This window comes from Yarrowia lipolytica, chromosome 1F (assembly GCF_001761485.1).
Source record: "Yarrowia lipolytica chromosome 1F, complete sequence".
Lineage (NCBI taxonomy): Eukaryota > Fungi > Ascomycota > Dipodascomycetes > Dipodascales > Yarrowia > Yarrowia lipolytica.
This window is the reverse complement of record NC_090775.1, coordinates 533,863-552,859: the sequence shown is the minus strand read 5'-3', so window position 1 is coordinate 552,859 and position 18,997 is coordinate 533,863. Positions and strand designations below refer to the sequence as shown.

At 47.1% G+C, this 18,997-nt stretch overlaps 6 protein-coding genes and 1 pseudogene across 6 annotated transcripts; 2 read left to right on the top strand and 5 right to left on the bottom strand.

Moving 5' to 3' along the window:
- Positions 1-1,954: 1,954 nt before the first annotated feature.
- On the top strand, positions 1,955-3,685 carry YALI1_F05509g (uncharacterized protein; the record flags this gene model as incomplete). Its single annotated transcript, XM_504962.3, has 1 exon — positions 1,955-3,685. One exon carries the CDS (start codon positions 1,955-1,957, stop codon positions 3,683-3,685), a length of 1,731 nt encoding a protein of 576 aa, XP_504962.1.
- Positions 3,686-4,652: 967 nt separating this feature from the next.
- On the bottom strand, positions 4,653-4,805 carry YALI1_F05480g (Compare to YALI0F03729g, Misc non-coding, no similarity; annotated as a pseudogene).
- A 1,132-nt stretch (positions 4,806-5,937) lies between these two features.
- YALI1_F05459g (uncharacterized protein) lies at positions 5,938-6,876 on the bottom strand (the record flags this gene model as incomplete). Its single annotated transcript, XM_504960.3, has 1 exon — positions 5,938-6,876. The coding sequence occupies one exon, from the start codon at positions 6,874-6,876 to the stop codon at positions 5,938-5,940; it is 939 nt and encodes a 312-aa protein (XP_504960.3).
- Positions 6,877-7,984: 1,108 nt separating this feature from the next.
- On the top strand, positions 7,985-9,391 carry YALI1_F05448g (uncharacterized protein; the record flags this gene model as incomplete). Its single annotated transcript, XM_504959.3, has 1 exon — positions 7,985-9,391. The coding sequence occupies one exon, from the start codon at positions 7,985-7,987 to the stop codon at positions 9,389-9,391; it is 1,407 nt and encodes a 468-aa protein (XP_504959.3).
- A 332-nt stretch (positions 9,392-9,723) lies between these two features.
- On the bottom strand, positions 9,724-11,316 carry YALI1_F05415g (uncharacterized protein; the record flags this gene model as incomplete). The annotated part of the gene is made up of 1 exon (XM_504958.3): positions 9,724-11,316. One exon carries the CDS (start codon positions 11,314-11,316, stop codon positions 9,724-9,726), a length of 1,593 nt encoding a protein of 530 aa, XP_504958.3.
- Positions 11,317-11,959: 643 nt separating this feature from the next.
- Positions 11,960-12,529, bottom strand: YALI1_F05403g (uncharacterized protein; the record flags this gene model as incomplete). Its single annotated transcript, XM_068283244.1, has 2 exons — positions 11,960-12,352; positions 12,416-12,529. 2 exons carry the CDS (start codon positions 12,527-12,529, stop codon positions 11,960-11,962), a joined length of 507 nt encoding a protein of 168 aa, XP_068139345.1.
- Positions 12,530-12,714: 185 nt separating this feature from the next.
- YALI1_F05386g (uncharacterized protein) lies at positions 12,715-14,166 on the bottom strand (the record flags this gene model as incomplete). Its single annotated transcript, XM_504957.3, has 1 exon — positions 12,715-14,166. One exon carries the CDS (start codon positions 14,164-14,166, stop codon positions 12,715-12,717), a length of 1,452 nt encoding a protein of 483 aa, XP_504957.3.
- Between the last annotated feature and the right edge of the window lie 4,831 nt (positions 14,167-18,997).

Here is an 18,997-nt window from a genome sequence, read left to right as displayed (position 1 = left end):
GTTATATGATAGTTGGGATTTAGTTAGAAATTGTTAGCAAGGAACTCTTCTAGAGACGAAAAATTGCTGTAAAAGGAAGTCAATCAACACCAAAAAGGAAGTCAATGTAAAAGGGAGTCAATATATGAGAAACAATCATGGAAAGAAATCATTTGGAGTTATTGTTGCAAAACTATTGCATTGACACTGAAATTTCACACACTTGTCTCGCAATATTTCTTTCCATGACTGTTTCTCACAACGCAGCTCTACTTTGTTAAGTTAGTAAGAACATTACGCTAGCTGAACGTCGGACTCAAGTCGAGCTATGACGATAAATCTATACCGTCCGCAAGCTGACATTTCAACAATTCCAAAAATCAAACTCTCATTCGTCCGTCTGCTTTCCACAAGCAGTGGTAGCGGCTGGACTCCTACCTCTCCACCTATACTTACACTCCGTATTAGTCAGGGTTATCGTCGGGCTACAGGTTATGAGCAACACCTCGCCACTACCGAACTTGGTCATCCCACCGCATGACGCTTCCACCCAACCTCCTCCAACCAACCTCCCCAACTCACAATCATCACACGTGCTTAATCTCTACATGCCAAGGTGACGATCTTTAATTTCGGGTGGGGTGGGGGGAATTGAAGGAATTACAGATCGATAATAACCCCACGAAATTATTTCTAATTAATACCATTAGACTCCCCCAATTGAGCCTTACATTTTCCCACTTTCAGCTACTCTCTAGCTCCAATATTCACCGAGTTGTCAGTAAATATCTTCAGATCCATGAACCTACCTCTTCGAACTCTCCAAAAAGAGTCACCAAACAAAACCTCTCCAACTCCCTCAATATTCATCCAATCGTAATTATGAAAACTCCAGCACACTCGCATAATCATTGCGATCATCACAATACCCCCCTTTCATCTACACCATCCCTCCACCGCCACTTTTACATCCCCATCTTCACTGCTCCGACTCGGCGTTCGGACTCCGAAACTCCACCTTCATTTTTAGTTGCGGTGGGAGCCTGAAAAAGCATGTATGCCTCACGCTCCTGCCGTATGAGGCTGAGTAATGAGTAATAGCAAGAATTTTCGCGGACCCCAAATCACACCTTTCCACAAAAATATAGATGGCCGCACGAGTAATGATACATCACGTGACCGCCCGAGACCCGCCGTACGTCGAACCCATTACCCCGCCCGATACCGGCTATTTAAGGGAGCGAATACGGCCGCTAAAATTCCGGACAATGCCGTAATTTAATTTGACTGTGGGGTCGATATAAGTTGGGCTAGAGTAGAGATATCGGGAAACTGAAAGTCGGAAAATGATCACGTGATATAGGCAAGCACAACGATACCAAAAATTACCTATTATCTCGCCTTTTCTGCCCCCAAAGTCCCCCGCGATATGGCCCGAAGTTGCGTATTTTATGCATCATCGGGCAGGATAAAAAATGTTTCTGGCCCACCCAAAGCCACATGATTAGTGAGCGAGTGGAGGAGGGCATTGGAGAGAGAAGAAATCGGGACCGGAAAAGACAGTCACGTGATATTGGTGCTCTTGTCAATGTACAATAAAAATCACGTGAATCCCCGGTCGCGTGTCCGGCCCGTTATTGTGTTTTTTCTTGTCCCACACGACCTCATCTTTCTGCCTTGTTTGCGCAAGGTTCGCGCCAAGGTTTATAGTCACTTTTTGAGTTTCCGAGATATCTGACGTTCTCGATATGGGGTCTGTTTTGTTGGTTCAAATTGGTTTCAGGAGGCACCATTAGATCTGTCTCGTTGTTCCAAGCAGATTGGGTTTTCTCGCGTCCTGATTGGGTCATTTTTGGCCAATTTCCAAGGTTTTCAAACGCGCTGTTCTCCCCACATAAATATCTTGGGGATCCCATTTTCTGTAGGTCCATTTTGCCCGCTCAGAAAACACCCGTTTTTCGACATTTTACGCACCATGAATCATCTTTCGGATCTCGAAAAGGGTCTGGAGGACGGTCTTCAGCTCGACAAAGACCCGCTGGTGGAGATGGTGGATGAGGAGAACCACAAGCAGGAGGAGGAGATACCCGAAAAGTCATATGGAAAGTCATATGACAAATCATGTGACCACGACCCTCAGGAGGACTACAGCCATCACAAACTCGCGTCCAAATCCCAATCGCCCGACCCGGACAGCATAAGTAATCACAGTACAGTGGCTCCGCCATACACCATCTTTGACGGCAGTGATACATTCATTTTGATTTCCGTGGCGTGTGCAGCGGCCTTCTTTTCGTCGCTTTCAAGCCCAATCTATCTTCCTGCCATGCCCATTCTCGAAAAGAAGATGCATGTCAGTACTGAGCTCATCAACTTGACGGTGGTTGTATACAACTTGTTTCAGGGTCTAGGGCCTGTGGTTTGGGGAGCTCTTGCCGATGGATATGGACGGCGGCCTGTTTATTTTGGCTGCTTGATTGTCTACATTGGAGCCTGCGTCGGCCTGGCTCTAGTCAACTCCTATGGAGTCATGATGTTTCTGCGATGTCTTCAGGCCGCAGGTATAGCTGCAACTGTGAGTCTAGGAGCCGGGGTAGTTGGTGATATCACCACCCGAACCAACCGCGGAAAGATTATGGGCATCTTTCAGGGCTGGGCGCTGCTAGGAGGCGGATTCGGACCTCTGATTGGAGGAGGGTTGACCGAGGGGCTAGGATGGAGAAGCATTTTCTGGTTTCTGGTGATTGCCAGCAGCTGCACTCTGCTGGCTGTCTATTTGCTTCTGTCTGAGACGAGACGATCGTTTGTGGGAAATGGCACAATCTATCCCGAGTACTGGATCCATCGATCTCCCTGGATGAGAGTGTCTCCTCGATTGAGGAAAAGAATCCATAAAGACGGAGGAGGAGACATGGATACACTACAGCCACGGACTAAGCCTCAGTATCTCTCCTTTCTGCTCATTTTGAAAGAACCAGACGTTTTACTCATTCTGTTTGCGGCGTCTCTTCATTATGCTGCCTGGTTCATGTTGACTACAGCTCTGGCTTCGTCTCTGGCCGACGTGTACCATTTCAATTCGCTGCAAATCGGTCTGGGCTTCATTTCTAACGGAATGGGCTCCATTGTGGGCTCCTTTGTATCCGGAATCATGATGAACTTTTACTATCGCAAAAAGTTGGAAAAGTATAGACAGGAGTGTCTGGGCAAATGGAGACAGGAGGAGGTTGTCAAGAGAGGATTGCAAGACGAATCTGAGGTCGACGACTCGACCTTTGAACTCGACGAATCGAAATTCGACATTCATGGAGCCAGACTCACTCTCTGCCTGCCCATGTCGGCCATTCTGGCAGTAGGAATCATTGTCTACGGATGGACCATTGAGTACGAGGTGCAATACGTGTGTCCCTTGGTCTTCACCTTTTTTGTCTCTTTTGGCGCCATTTCCTATCTCAACTTTGCCTCCACTCTTTTGGTCGACATTTATCCTGAAAAGGCCGCTTCTGCTATGAGTTGTGTCAACTTTGTGCGGTGCATTATTGCCGCTGGAATGATTGCAGCGGTGGACCGGATGATTCAGAGCCTGGGACAGGGAGGCTGTTTCACACTCATTGGCGGCATCTGCCTGCTTAGTAATGGTTGCACTATGGCTGTGCATAGATGGGGACCTCGGTGGGTGGCCAAGAGAAATGCAAAGAAGGCGTGATGAGGAGGAGTCCCAATTCGACGAGGGGCCCGGTCGGGGTGGTCTGTGGAGGGAGCTCTTAATGATTCGACGGTCTTTGAGAACTCGAATGTGAATGAGGAACTGGAGGAAGTTGCTACCTACAAGCAAGTAGGTAGAACCGCATTATTTATAAGTAATTTATTTATATGATCGAGACACTCTGGTGTTCACGTGAGTCGTGAGATATTCGAAAGGAAATGAATGAACTCCAATTCGTCAGTTCACATGGACTGGTTCTTCCGACACTCAATGTGTAGTCATCGGCTCGGGAAATAAAGCACACCGTTGTGATTATCTAATCTCTGGCTATTGAATGGTATTAATCTCGACTCGATTTGGTCTCTTTTCATCAATTCATGTCCTTCTCATTTGTAGACTCGAAGGAGTTCTTGTGGAGATATCATTAGAAGTCCATCGAGCGCGTGGATTGATGAAGGGCTACAAGTATAAGCACTACAAACTATTATAATTACTTTTAGTATGCATTATTCTATTGTTTTTAATGTCTGATGTCTCATTTTGTTCCCGCGGAATTATCCGTTGTTGTAAGAATTATTAACTAATTTCTCAACTATTTACTCTCTGTTTAGTTCATACGTCTTTTGTCACCTAACTATAAAAAAATTACCCAAGTGGAGTCAAGTAGAGTCTGTATGAGGCAGGAACGACATGAGACTCTATCCTTCTTAGTACTCCATCACAAAGCAAGCCTCGGACCGAAATTACACCCCACGTTGAATGAGTCCTCCATAAACGCCTCCATCTGGGCTGCACTCCTTTCTTCTCTCTCACTGCTGTGTGAAACTCCAATCCCTCTGGTGTCAGCGTTTTGCAGTGGTTGAGGTGAGCCTTCTGAACATTTCGTGCCCATTTCCAGAGTTTCTGCCAGATCAATGTCCGTCATTCCGCGCTTGTATCCATCTACAGCCAATTGATACAGGCCAGGTCAGTTGTAGTTGTTTTCAAAGCTCAGAAACAGGCCGGCGTCGTCATAGATCATGTTGAGCACCTCGCCATACAGATATCTCTCGAGCACCTGCAGAGTCTCGAAAGAAATAACCCAGTCTGCAGTTGGTTGGGGAGCAGGACTGCACAACATAGACAGAATGAACCTGGTGTTCTGTAGACTAGACGAATGGAGTCGACTCGCGGGAGGCTGTGTTGGAGACTGGTGAAGAGCACTCAATCCACGTCATCAGAGGTGGTTGTACATTCGCACAAAACATGCATCTGGGTCTCAATTTTCAGGCCGATCGTGAATACGAGACACATTGTGACTCGTAGTGGGGTCAATGCGCTAAACCAATCGACTGAACAATTGAATTTCTTGAAATCGGACTATTCCAATTGAATGTCCCCAGATTCTTTTCTGTATCACGTATCGGTAATTACAGCCTAAGATCTGGTGTCCTTTAACCCCATGTGGTTCTTGTATTGTAGGTACAGTACATACTGTACTTGTAGTACAGCTGCCCTTGAAGATAGCCTAGACATTCAAGCTGGTCACGTGGTCACGCCAACCAGTCTCATTTCCTTGATGGAATCGGAAAACGGAGAAAGAAACACCCGAGTCCGTCGTTCATCCTTTTCCCCAATCAATACAAGTAGCCTGTATAGTATCGTACCAGCCCAGATTTGGAATTGTGGATTTCGGGAAATGGGAAAACCGCAATCGAATTGAAAGTCACGTTAGAGATCAACAAATTAAAAGTGGCAATTTTGTACCTGTAGAGACCATCCGACCATCATACTTCTCTTAATTGTCCCTGTCACAATGTCCGGTCTGGTATAGTTCGGTTCTTGTACACACAGTAGACTCACACCCAGAACTAATCTACAGACGGCTACAGAGACCAGAGAAAGTTGATGTACGTTTCTAGTGCACAAAAAACCCACCAGGTTCATCCCTCTCCAAAGGTAATATGACATAATGAGTCTTATACTCCGCCCCAAGTTCCAAGTGCGGCACTCGAAATCCTCATATCACACAACGGTGGAACTGGGTCAGATCGGCAAAGAGAGTAATTTAGCAATTGATTCAGACTAAAACCATGAGTTGGTTGGAACTGAAGTGTTAGTCGAGTGACTATTTTGGGTAATATGACCATGTAGTGTTAGAGAAATAGTGCCAGAGAATAAAGCCAGCGGGTGGTCGGAAATGTGAGAAAATAGTGCCAGTTTATAGTGCCAGGGACAAGTGAAGATAAAGTCCGAAGTTTCTGACCACGTCTTCACATCTCCTCCCGAAGTACCACCACTGGAACCATCCCGCCAGTCTGCAAGAACCACTTTCGATGACCCAACACCGCCAACATGTTCCTAATGACCCCAGCATGACAAGTAATCGACACGTAGGTCGCGGGATCAGTATCAAACAGGTTCTCCAAAAACCCCGTCAGCCGCTCCTGCATCTCCTCATTCGTTTCTCGATGCTCCTCAGTCCAAACACTGTCTTCACCAGACGGTGGAGCCGGGTGGTGTTTAGTGAGGGCGTAGTTCGGGTACCGATCCAAGGTGTACTCTATAGGTCGCAGTTTGTCGCACGTGTTGAATCCAATTGTTTCTCGCAGGAGCGGATGAATCACGACATCGGAAGACCCAGCTCCGGTATCAACAGACGTCGGCACACGTGATTCCACGCCCTGCGCCACTCTGTAGATCACGTGCAATCTCTCCTCATCCCGGGGCTGGATATGTTTTGTTTCAAAGCCCCATGTTATGGCGAGGGTATCGCAGGCACGAGAAAAGGGTGACACGTAGAACGCCTGGGGCATCGGAACCGGGTCGAAGCTCTCCAGCTGTTGCTTCCACGCCTTATGGGCGTCGCGGGCCTGTTCAATACCCAATTCGGTCAGTTCTGGGTCTGGGCCCCAGGTGTATTCCCCGTTTGAATACTGGGCATTCATGCCCTCTTTTTCCCACCATTCCCGGCCGTACTGAGCCATGACGAGATTGTGCACGCCTTGTCCGTGGCGGGCGAGGAATAAAACCTTGACGTTTTCTGCTCCGTGCGTCTTTTGGAGCTCCTGCACCTCCTCTCGGAGTCTGGACCACGATCGCTTGAGGCCAAAGTGGGCCCTGGGGTCCTTCCAATCGAAAAAATCAGGGCTGCTGTATATTTCCGACTGGCAAAAGTACCCGGGAAGAGCGGAGTAAGAGTGCGGCGCCATGTCAATCGGCGGTATGAGGCAGATAGAGACGTGAGTGTTGGGTAAGTGGTGATGTTACTGCACTCGAATGGAGGTTGAAGTTAAAAGGAGATGCGGGGAAAGGGCAGAGGGAAAATATATATTATATATATAATAAAAATAATAATAAAAAAAAATAAAAACCACACAAACCGGCGGGCTTGAAATTAGTGGGAAAGTGCAGTATTAAAAGAGCAAATAGGTTCTTATTCCGGTGAGTATAGAATAATTTGGTTTATGTTTGGAAAATCCGTAATTTGTCCAAGTAATTCCAACATTGTCGTTCTGCTTCCAAGTGTAAATGTCTCGAGTTATTTGACAATCTATAAGTAAATACAAATTGCTTTAAAACACGCAATTGAAGAGATAGAAAGATAAAATCTGGGAATAGTGGTACAAAGAGTGCGAAGAGGCCCTTTAATAGTTTCAGCTAATAATCGGTGCGATGATTAGCCCCATTGATACACTCATAAAGCTGTAGTATAGTATGTGCACTGTACCTACTGTTAGCCTCTAGTCTTAGCTACAGTATCGTAGGCTACCTCAACATATCATGAGAACTCACTGACGACAGTAGGGCGGGATCAAAGAGTGTAAAAGGCCCTTCAATATGTTTTTCACCGAGTTTGATACCATAATCGCATTTCTGAATTCTTTTTTGTCGGATATTTTTTGTCTGACATTTTTTGTCTGACATTTTTTGTCTGACATTTTTTCGGCTGATATTCTTTCACTTTTTTGTTTGACATTTTTTTCTTTTTTTCACTATAGTACAGTACAGTACCATCTAAACTTTCAGTAAACTCCCAACTAAGAGACCGTTAATGTCAACTGAAAAGTGATATTTACTTGACATTTGCTAGATTCTTTGAAGCTGTTGAAAATATAAAACGAGGGTAGTTTGACAGTTTATCCAGCTCCGTTAAAAGTATGGCCAACTCCATTAATCTCATATAGTTGTCACGTGACTCATCTATTTAGATACATGTGGGTTTTTTTTTCAACTCCATGGTAACTATAAGTACTTGGTCCAGTTGAAAATCTACTTAGACTCACTCCTACCACCAATTACAACCCAAGTATTCACGACATGATACAAAAACGCCGATTCACCGTGTGTGACGTTGAAAACACGTCAGCCCCGTTAAAGCGGCAGATTGAGTGGCTGCAGAGAGTGCTGCGATCTCAGGGAGGCTTTCTACGTGTTGCTGACCTGGCATCTGACATCCACCATGCTGCACCTCAGATAGGACACAAGGATTTCTTTGAAACCGGTTCTGCAAAGACTGGGAACTCTGGAAGACTCCTCGCTACCGAGAGCATCCCCCAGTCTTCATTCTGTACCGCCGAATCACCTTTTGGAGGTACTATGGGTCTCATTATGACTGACAATCTCGGCACTTCAGTCTATGGGGTTGAACAGGGAAGACTCGAGTCCATTCACAGACAGGAAATGATTGGAGCTATCTTGGAGGTGGCGTTTGATAGTTCTAATGGTTGTGGAACTCCCCATGTTCTAGTGCTTACTCCTAACAACACACGTGTGGTACAATATGGGGAGTGTCTCAATCTGACTGACAAGTTGAAGCGACTCAAGCAGCTTGTCGCTGATTTGCCTGAAGAGGCAACTCTTGAGCCGGGAGACCTATCTGAGAGTGACTCTTCAGTTACTACGGACTTAGGTTCTTATTCAGACAATGATATATCAGATGGGTATGACTCTGAGCAGACCTCCACTTCTCCACGACTACCCCATAATCTCTTTGAGTCAGCGCTACAGTACGAGGAAAAAACTTATGCTCCAGTTCAGTCCATCGTGATACCACCCAGGATCCAGCGTGCTACCCACACCAAGTGGACCGAGGTGAAGATTGTCGACACCAACTTTTGCGAGTCACGTGCCCAAAAGAGAGCGAAAGAGGAACGACAACAGGGGAAAGAAGTGTGGGTGACCTCCTGGGTTAGAAAGCGACAACGTCATCTCTGCCAGGAGCTGAACAAGGAAGAGGAGCGTGAAAGAAAGAGACTCAAACTAGCAGATGAAAAATCATCTGAGCCGCCCAGGTTTCCCGCTGCCATGATGCCTGCCAAAAACCTGACTGTTTCCGACGCTGCTCATTCAAATACTGCAGTGAACCGAGCTCCAGTCCCTCTGCGAGCCAGAATCGGAAAATCCATGAGAGAACTCCGAATCGAGTCATTCAAAAGTCGAGTGACAGAGGCCCAAAGGGCGCTGGATAGAGCTGAGAAGGGTCTGGACTCTATCAGAACTGTTCGAAACTGGGGCAAGAGATACAAGAGACAGCTTAACAAGAAAGCTAAGCAGAGCCAGTGTGTCAAACCAAATCAGAGCAGAGCAGCAAACCTGAAAGCTAGGCAGCCAATGTTGAAGCAGGAAAAGAAAAAGAAAAACAAAGCTAGGGAGAAAGGAGTGGCTATTAAACTGGAGGTGTTTGATCTTGAGGTGAAACAGGAGGCCCTGATCAAGTTGGAGTAGTTGGTTTCGACGGAAAAGCTAACCATTGAAGAGAATTATTTGTTGCTAGAATGTTAAGAGACAGCTCCATAATTCAATACAAGAGTACAAGTGCACGTTAAAATCACAAAGACAAGGGATGACACCTCGTCATCTATCGATCTATATACATTATTCATTAGGCGTCTGTTTCTATCGGGGTGATAAAACCCACAAGTAACATTCCTGATACTGCACCAGGGCAGGTTATAAAGACTGGAGTGAGTCCGTAACTGATAAATCAATAAAATAACCCCATGAAAAATGACACCGACTTTACTCATGAGTTGGATTTTCCCATGGATTCATTCAATTTAATCGTGCCCAACACTCCAGGTCTCCCCCAACCCCTCCTTGGTCTCTTTTAACCACCGATCCAGCTTCTCTGCATCTCTCACCTGCAGTCTCACTTTGAAGGGTGGGGGTTTCGTAGTCATGTTCTCGGGTTGAGCAAAAATCTCCACCGGATCATTGACCATCATATCCTTGGGATCAACTGGCGGCAAAATGCGGAAAGCGAGAATGAAGCGAACCAGCGCGACATACAGCTCCTTTCGCGCCAGGTGGATGCCACAGCACATTCGAGAGCCAGCTCCGAAACCGAAATGGGCAGGTCCCAGCTCCGTCTTCAACCGTCCATCAAGATCAAGGTATCTTTCTGGGTCAAACTTGAACGGATCATGGAACCGAGTAGCGTCAAAGTTAGCTGCAAACGCGTTCATGAAGAGAATTGTACCGGCAGGAATAACAGCGCCCTGGTAATGGATGTCATTGATGGTGCGTCGAGGCAGAGCCATGGGGACCACACTTCCATATCTAACCGTCTCCTCACAGAGAGCCACAATGTAATGCACTTTTGAGTCGTCCATTAGACACATTTCCCAAGCGTCTCCATCGGGATAGGCGCGGTCAATGGCCTCAAGAGCTCGCTTCTGGATGGTTTGTCCGTAGGAATGGGACAGGTGGCCGAAACAGGAAATGAGATTAGCCGGAACAGTATCAAAGCCAGCAGAAACCATGGTTAGACAAATTGACCGGAGATCGGCGTCGGTGATCTTTGACTCCTTATCCTTGAGAATATTGCCGGCAATGCACGGCATGTCTGTTCCGTCGTCGATTTCTTGTTTGAGCTTTTTGAGAAACTTGGTCATGTATTGGGCCCGTCGTTCTCTGCACTCTGCTGCTTCCACAGTGGAGCCTCGGGAGAAAACTCGCAGGTACCGGATGTAGTCCTGGGTGTTGTGCATGGTGGATCTGAGTCGGAGGATGCGCTCTTCAATGTCCATTACCTCGGCCAAATATGTCGAATCGAAATCAGCTGTCATGATGCCGTAGTTCAAGGTCAGAGAAGTGTTGAGGGAGTAGGTGGCCAACCCAACAGACACGTCGACTTCCCCTTCAATGCCTCCACAGTCCCGCAGGAACCGTCGGATGCACTTGTACGACTCTAGATTGATGATTGGGGTGTATGCCGCGACACTTGGTTTGTTGAGGGCGGTGGAGGCTGCGCGTCTCTTGCGACGAGCAGAAACGCCCCAGGGGGTTGTGCCGATAGTGGGGCCATCCTTGCTACTGAGCAGTTTGTGGAACGTGTAAGATTCAGGTCGCGAGATGTTGGCACGCATGTTTGTGATCCACAGTTCGCGGACCGATGCGTAACTGTTGGCCACCACAACTCTCTTGTTGCCGAGCCGCACCTGGTATACCGGGCCCAGTTCCTCGCTCCATTTTCGGTAGGTGAGCGGATGGGACTTGCCGAGCTGGAAGACTGCTCCCACGATCGGATATCCTCTCTTTGCTGGCAGCCCGGCGATGTGTGGGGTTTCTGTGTCGATTTCAAACAGCCAATCGAGAATGATGAACGTCAAAACCGCGAGCAAGATGGAAGAGAGCAGTTGTAGTAACATTCCGGAGTGCGCGGTGTTGGAAACGAGTGTCTTTGGGCGGTGAAGAAGAAGAGTTTAAGTGGATCTGTGGCGAAAAAGACGATTAAAAATAGGCGATGTTTGTGAGGTGGGGGGGTATTTAGAGTTGACAAAGTAGTCGGGGTGACAGTGGGAGAATGGGGCTATGTTGGGCTACAGAGATCGTAGAGGGATTCTGAAAGTCGCAAATTAGAGCTGACAGTGATCTAATAACGCCGACCAATGTTGAACGTTGTAGCTGATCAGCAATGCTGTATTTAAGTGACTGTTTGTCCACCTCGTCTATGCAGGTTTTCAAACCCTATCGGTCTGATAAGGCAGTCCGAGCTTAACCGATTGAAGGAGAAAGTGGAGATGGTGGAGACGGTGGAGATGGCGGAAATGGAGATTTTGAGAAGGTTATTGAACAACTGTGGCGAGAGTTACTAGCTCCATTCTTGATTTTGGCGTCTTGGAGAATCTGTGGGTGTTTCTAGGGGCGATTTGTAACATACAACTTCGAGTGTTGTACAATAGCACAGGAATTCGAGTACTGTAGGAAGGATAGGACTTCCCAGCTTTATTAGGGCAGCTTCGCTATCGTAGCCCCTTCCCCCTTCAACAATAGAAACAGTCCAAAATGACCTCAGTGAGCTAAGATGTCTACTGCTTTCTTGTGATCTACAAAGGCTTGGGTATGGGTGTTGTTTAGTCCTTCAGAACTCTCAGTTTGGACATTAGTCGGGAAAGGTACTCGCCATTGGATTCTCCAGATCAAGAGTTCCTTCCTAACACCATCCAGGTGTGTATTTAATCCCCAAATCTCCGTCTGAACACATGGAAAGGGCAGGTCCGGACGGCCAGAACGAAGCTGGTGATTTGAGTAGAAAAGAACAGACAAGTATGTACTACTAATAGAGTCGTGTATGAGCTCTTCTTCCTTTTGACCAATGGTAAAACACCATATGTAGATCAAGAGGGGAACAGGACCCGGTGCATCTTTGAGTGAACCTGTTTGCGTGAAACCAATGACACGAGGCTGTCAAATCAACCAGACGTGACTGTGTCAAATCTCTACCATTAGTTCAGGTCTCTATTGGACTTGTAACAAGAAGATTTCTGATATCCTCCTGTCAAGCAGACGACAAAGCACAGGACTCACCAACCTGGTACACCCCAAATCTACTCCATCGCTACTTGTCAGTTGATCTTCCATCACCACTCGTTAGCTGATCCAAGTCACGAACCGAGTTAGATGAACTTGAATGATACCATTGTCGTCTCATGGCATCAATAAATATCTATATTACAGTCCGTGGAAAAGGGTATCTAAAAAACAATGAATGGGGGCGACTGGACAACTTTACTTAGTTATTCTGACTGCGCAGCTCCAACTCATTCTCATTGCTCAACTCCCTCATATTCGACCATCATCTTCCGATAACCCTCCTTCATCCACTTTTCCTCCTTCCACTCCAGGCCCTTCACAAGTCTCGCCTTGCACAACCCCTTGTCAACAATACAAACCCCACACTTCTTGCCCTTGCTAGGACAAACCGTCTGTCCAAAACCGACAAGAGTTGGATTGATATCGACCCACAGCTCCTGGGGCAACCACTTTTCCAACTGAACACGAGACTCCTCAGGAGTCTTGCCCTTGACCCACCCCCACATATTGGCAAGTCGGTGAACATGCACATCCACCCCAATCCCCTCATTGACACCCCAGGCCCTGTGCATCAAAAGATGAGCCATCTTGGGACCCACCCCAGGTAACGACGTCATAGCAGCGATGGTGGGCGGGATATCTCCACCGAAATCTTTGACTAACAACGCGGTAGCACGGCTTATATAATCAGCTTTGCGGTTGTGGAACCCCACCTTGCTGATACAACCGTCAATTTCACCCACAGACATGCTCAGAATCCCGTCCACGCTCAAGAGCAGGTCACGTGACTTGAGAAACTCGCGCAGGTTCAAAACGGCCTGGCACGTGACCTCGTCTTTGGTCTGCGAGGACAACATGAGTGAGATTAGTAACTGGAACCGTTGTACTTTGGCAGGCACTCCATCTTGCACAAGACGCTCGCAACCCATGGTATCAACAGGGGCGTTGACCAGAGCACGCATTTTCTTGACACGGGCGTAAATGGTGCTCCAGCCCCGTGGACCTGGCTGACTAAGCACCTCGGGGTTGTCTTGCACGTTGAATTCTTGTGGCGCTGCAAAAGTGTGGCATTCTTCAATGTCAGATATGAGGGGAGGGATGACAGGTTCTGTTTTGATAAAGTACGCAGACTTCTCCTCAGCTTTGATGTCACGTGACAAGTCATATGACTCCAACTCATCCTCAATCTTCACTGTATTCTCCGACTCTGACTGAACTTTGGCTTTCTGACTGAACTTGAACTGATCCAGCTTGGGAGTCATGTGAGAATTGACAGGTCTAAGATCCGTCTGCGGAATAAGCACCGCATTGAAGTTGTTTCTCTGCTGACTCAGTAGCTTGGCCTGGGCCCGAGTGGTTCGAAACTGCTGTGGCGGTAGAGCGTCGGTGGCGGAGAGGTTGGTAGTGACTTGATGTCCGTTCGATCCAGCGGGAGTAGGGTCGTGTCCATTCGGCCCACTGGTGGTCACGTGGGTGCTCTGGGCGTGGCTGCCGTCGCTACTGCCGCTCTGTCCATTCTGACCAACCACCGTTGTCGCATTGTCAGCCGGCGTGGGCGGCGAAGGGTGCTGCGTCACGTGATCTGGAGTGTTGTGAGAGGTCACATGACTTCCTTCTGCCTGCAGTTTGCTCAATTTGCGCCGTTTGATGGTTTCCAGCGCCTGCACTCGAGCTGAGCGTCTCATTTCAAGGTGTTGATGAAAGATGGAGGATATTGAGTTTGGCAGTGTGTTGATAAGCGGTTGATCTAGAGTACATAGTGTAGTGTGCTGGGGATTAACGCGGGAAATTTTCGTACTTTGTGAGTCACGTGATGTGTGGGGGTTTTATGGGGGGGCTTTTAATGTTCTTGTCTGACTAATATTGACTAATATTGAAAGAGATGTGGTGGTCTTTGGTTTCTTCAGTATTAGTTAGAAATGTTCAGATTTAGTGGGGAAAAACTTCAACCTTTGCTGACCGGGGTTTCGATTCTGGGTGGTGTTGAAAGAGACACGGATTCACAATATACGTACTGTACTGTACTTTACTTGTATGTACAAGTCTGTATTGTAACTGTCTATATCATCAGGTGTCATTTAATTTCCGGAGCCTCATTTTCCGTCCTGTGATGTCCTTCCGGGCCAACTGAGAGATCAACACAACTTAAGTAAATGCTGAACTAAGGCTAAGTGAAGGTCTCTACTAAAGCTCCAGTGAGTGAATATTCAACTAAAACCAAGTAATATTCAACTAAAGAACTACAGTTGAGTCAGTGTCTACCTCAACAGGAGAACCGAACTACTTTTCCACACCTCAATAATCGCCACGAGCCCTTATCCGACCAAATCAGCCAGAACTATGGCCTAAAAGGACATCATGGAACAGGCTTATCAAGGTGTTCTTACGATCGGGCTTCGACTAACTCACCGCAATCAGCTAACTGAATCGTCCTCTCCGCTGAATCGTCCTCTCCGCTGAATCGTCCTCTCCGCTGAATCGCCCTCTTTGCTGAATCGTCCTCTCCGCCTCTCAATCTCACTTTGATTTGCTTCCCTCAAGCCCCCAAAGACCACCGGGATCCTCTTCGTCTGTCCCCTTCCACACTCCAGGTTTGACAGCCACCGATGGAGATTCAAAGGAGTGCCTAGAATCAATGGGCGTTTGATTCCGCCGGACGAGGCCCTGTTTCGTTGGTATACTCTACATCTTCTTGTGCCATACAAAATCTCGAGCTATTGAGAGGGAAGCAGAGCTACCATCACGATGAAAAAGAGCGCTCATACCCACCATTGAGAACCGACGGAGACATGGGTGTTGAACGGTCGCAATCTTTTAGGCGGAAACTATCCAATGGTATTGTTCCCGTTGTTGTTTCAACTTCTGGCAACGTCAACATCTGGACTTGTCGTTGTCCACTGACTAGAGAGAGGGTCTTCCCCCACTACCCAAAGACACGTGTCAAGACCCCCAAATGTTTTGGGGTCACGAGCGGTATCTTTATGACAATTCACATGACCACATCTGTGCCTATAAGACCTCTGCCTCAGCCTAGTCTGCTTCAGCTTCTCACTGAACCACATCGGCCCAAATCCAATGGACTCCGACCCGTTGACCCTCTGTCTCAAGTGCAAATATCTGATTCCGTGCTCCAAGTACGATGACCATGTCTGGAAGTGCACCGGCAAGCCCAAAACGACGTGACGATGATAGTATGAATACCTTCTTATTTTAGTTGAAAGAGTTGTTGACTTTTGTTGACTTTTGAGATAATTGTTGAAACTGATAGACTTTAGTTGGCATTTAGTTCTTCCACATTAGTTGAGAGTAGTTAAGCGCTAGTCTAAGCGAGTGAATGACGAGCTACTTGTAGATTCGGTCCAGTTCTAGCCTCTTGAAGTTTCATTTTTGGTCGTTCTCGAAAGGTGAATCATTATATGAGCTTTGTTGGAACGATAATCGACTTTGTTATCAGTTTTTTTGCACGATGGTTGCACTTTGTTATCTTGGTGAGATGTTCAGCACTGAGTCGGAAAGCTGTCGTTAGAATAATGATAAGATCATAAAGTCCACTCTTGGGCCGTCTGAATGTCACAATCTTTTCAACAGTTGAGCACTGCACCACGATTCATCCCCTAAAACTGTTCCAAGACACACCTAACCTCCTCTCGGCTAAACCGTCCCACCATGCTCTAATCTATACCGCACAGTTCACACTCTTGCCTTCAAATCCCCCCGTAGCACAAAATACTCTAGACAGGGAAACTTGTCTCACTTTTCTCCTCCTTTTGACACCAGTAATGTTTGTTTTTGTGTATTCCTGCCCGCTCATAACCCTTTTCAGAGTCCACTGACGATCGGGGTCTGGGTGAGACCCACGCAGGGGCCTGGGGGTACGTTTCTGGTGCAAAGCCGGTTTCGATATGTTTCTGGACACTCGACTTTGTGGATTGTCGACTCGGATCGTCGATTCGGATCGTCTTGCAGTTGATTGAACCCACAAGTTCCTGAATCTCCTGAATGTAGATTCAGGGACCTGGAACGGATCTATAGAGACCAAAACGGTGACAGCAGGTACAACAAGTGTATAAATGAACTTCATTGATTCATGCCATCGCGATAACCAACTCAAAGAATGGTCTGGATAGGCCAAGTTGTGCTCTCCTTATCAATCCTAAAACCACATACCAACTATCCCACACTAGATATTGATAAATTGCTACTAAACACCCAACGGACCGAAGACCGTTTATTTTAGCCATGCATTTATGTCCACCGACCTCTGAGCCAGCAAGGGGCGTGTCTTAGGGCGTCTTGGACTGTCTTAGGCTGTCTTAGACTGTCTTAGACTGTCTTGGTGCTGCTGTGTTCCTGTCAGGTTTCATGTCCGTACAAATACCCTTACAGGATGGGATTTCTTTTTCCAGACACATGGAGCAGATCATCTGAGACGGGAGATTGGTAGTTTAGACTCCATTCAGGTCAAAGTATCAATTTGACCTTGTCAATATGAAAAAAAAAACTGCTGCTCTTGCGCTAAAAAGTAGTCCACCACGTTTTGACATAACGGGCACCTGGTGTCGGGTTACGTGAAACCCATGTACATCTGTGTTGGAGTCACGTTACCAACCAAACCCCACCTCCCCTCTCCCCATTCCCGTCCGCTTCACTCGACAAGCATGAGACATGAAACAGTATCCTGTGAGACAGTGCTTGTGCTAGTGAGGAACATGAAAGTCGCATTTCACTCTGAAATGAGACATACAAGATACGGTTGCAAAGCCTGAAACAGGGAGAGTCCAGTCATATACTTGGCCAAGCGATATGTTTCCATTTGCGCAAGCTGGGTGCTTCATACCACTCTCAGACTCTCAGACTCTCAGACCAAACAGACCAGACCACTCAGATCACTTGGACTACTCAGACAACTCAGACAACTGAGACAACTCAGACTACTATGACCCCACAATCCCCACCAAGTCTACTAACATTCTCTGCATCCCCCACCGTCCATACCAACGTCCTTGGAACACTCAACACACGCTAAAGTAGCGTCAATCGGATCTAAACTAGATCAGATCACGAGCGGGTCCTGTAGAGAGACATTCAGACAGAGACTCCCAGAGACACCAGTTTGTCCCCTCGAATCACGTGAAAGACCCAACAGACCAACATCCCTCCCCCCCATATCACGTGCAAGACCCCCCCCTCTACCCCCCCTCTAGCTCGGAAAAGTGCGGATCGACACCGGTTTTTTGCTGTTCCGAATACGCCATCTCCACACGTCAGACCTTCTTGACACGTATAGAGGCGAACCAAGAGCCCTGTCCATGTTTTTTGGCACTTTGGTGCGTTTCTGGCGTGGGAATATTTGACAGAACAATAAAAAGTATGCAAATAGAGAAATGATGAGCGCAAGACCACACGTGGGTTATGATCACATCACGTGTGATTTAAAATAAATGACGTCACGTGGGTAATGACCAGATCACGTGCCCAAACCACACACCCCAACCGCCCGCCCGTTCACCACCACTTCCCAAACGGGATGTGATTGTGTTGAGTATTACAACTTTCTGCACAGATGTTGGTAAGCGAAAAAGTTTATTCTTTGAGTTTATTTTTTGGGTTTATTTTTTCTTTTGTGAATTATTATTACGAGGAGATATAACGGCTACGAGAGAGAGAAGGCGACCTGGGAGCAATATCGAAGAAGGACAGAATGGGAGAATATTTGCCTATATATGCCCACAATCAATGCCCTAGCCCAATCCCTAATACTAGCCCTAACCCTGGATCTATTTGTAACTCCTGACTCATGGCTGACTCCTTGCCCGACGTTGTCAAACTCCTTTGACAGCTGACCTGGACCTGGAGATGCTTTATCTGTGCAATAATGATAATAAATCGGCGGATTTTCGGACGGCTTTTTTTCTGTTTTCTGTGGGTTTTTGTGCTGAATCAAACCTCATAGGGACACACAAAGAACCGAGAGCGGGGTCCAAGTCTTGGAAGAATTGTATTTTGGAGCTAAAGAGGTTCTAGAATGGATCTCGGAGGTTTGGTAGGGGGCAGGAGGAGCCCAGAATGTCGGAAGAAGACGGAGACAAGAATGACTTTTGACAGCCGTGACGTTTTGAACGCTGTAATATCAGATGAGCCGTCCACTGACCAATTCAGCGACGGATTATTCGTCCACCAAGTGTGCCCCCGAATCACCGTCCACAGCTCCCTCCAGGTCCCCCTCCTCTATCTCCGCGGCTAAACTAAGTGAGACAAGATGTATAGACATCAGGACTAGCTTCGGAGAGCGTCTATGATCGTCATCTTTGTTTAGAGTGAAGAATTTCGTCGGCGTTTCACTTTCATATAAATTGGAGCTTGATCAAATAGCAAAAAAGCAAAAAACAAAAACAAGAAGAAAAGAAAACAGCAAGACAAGGAAAGGGCAAATTGAGCAACTCGTGCCTTAACCACAGTAGCAGGCGAGCCGTTCATATTGTAGATCACGTGAGCGCGGTAGCGTCGTTCTTCGCC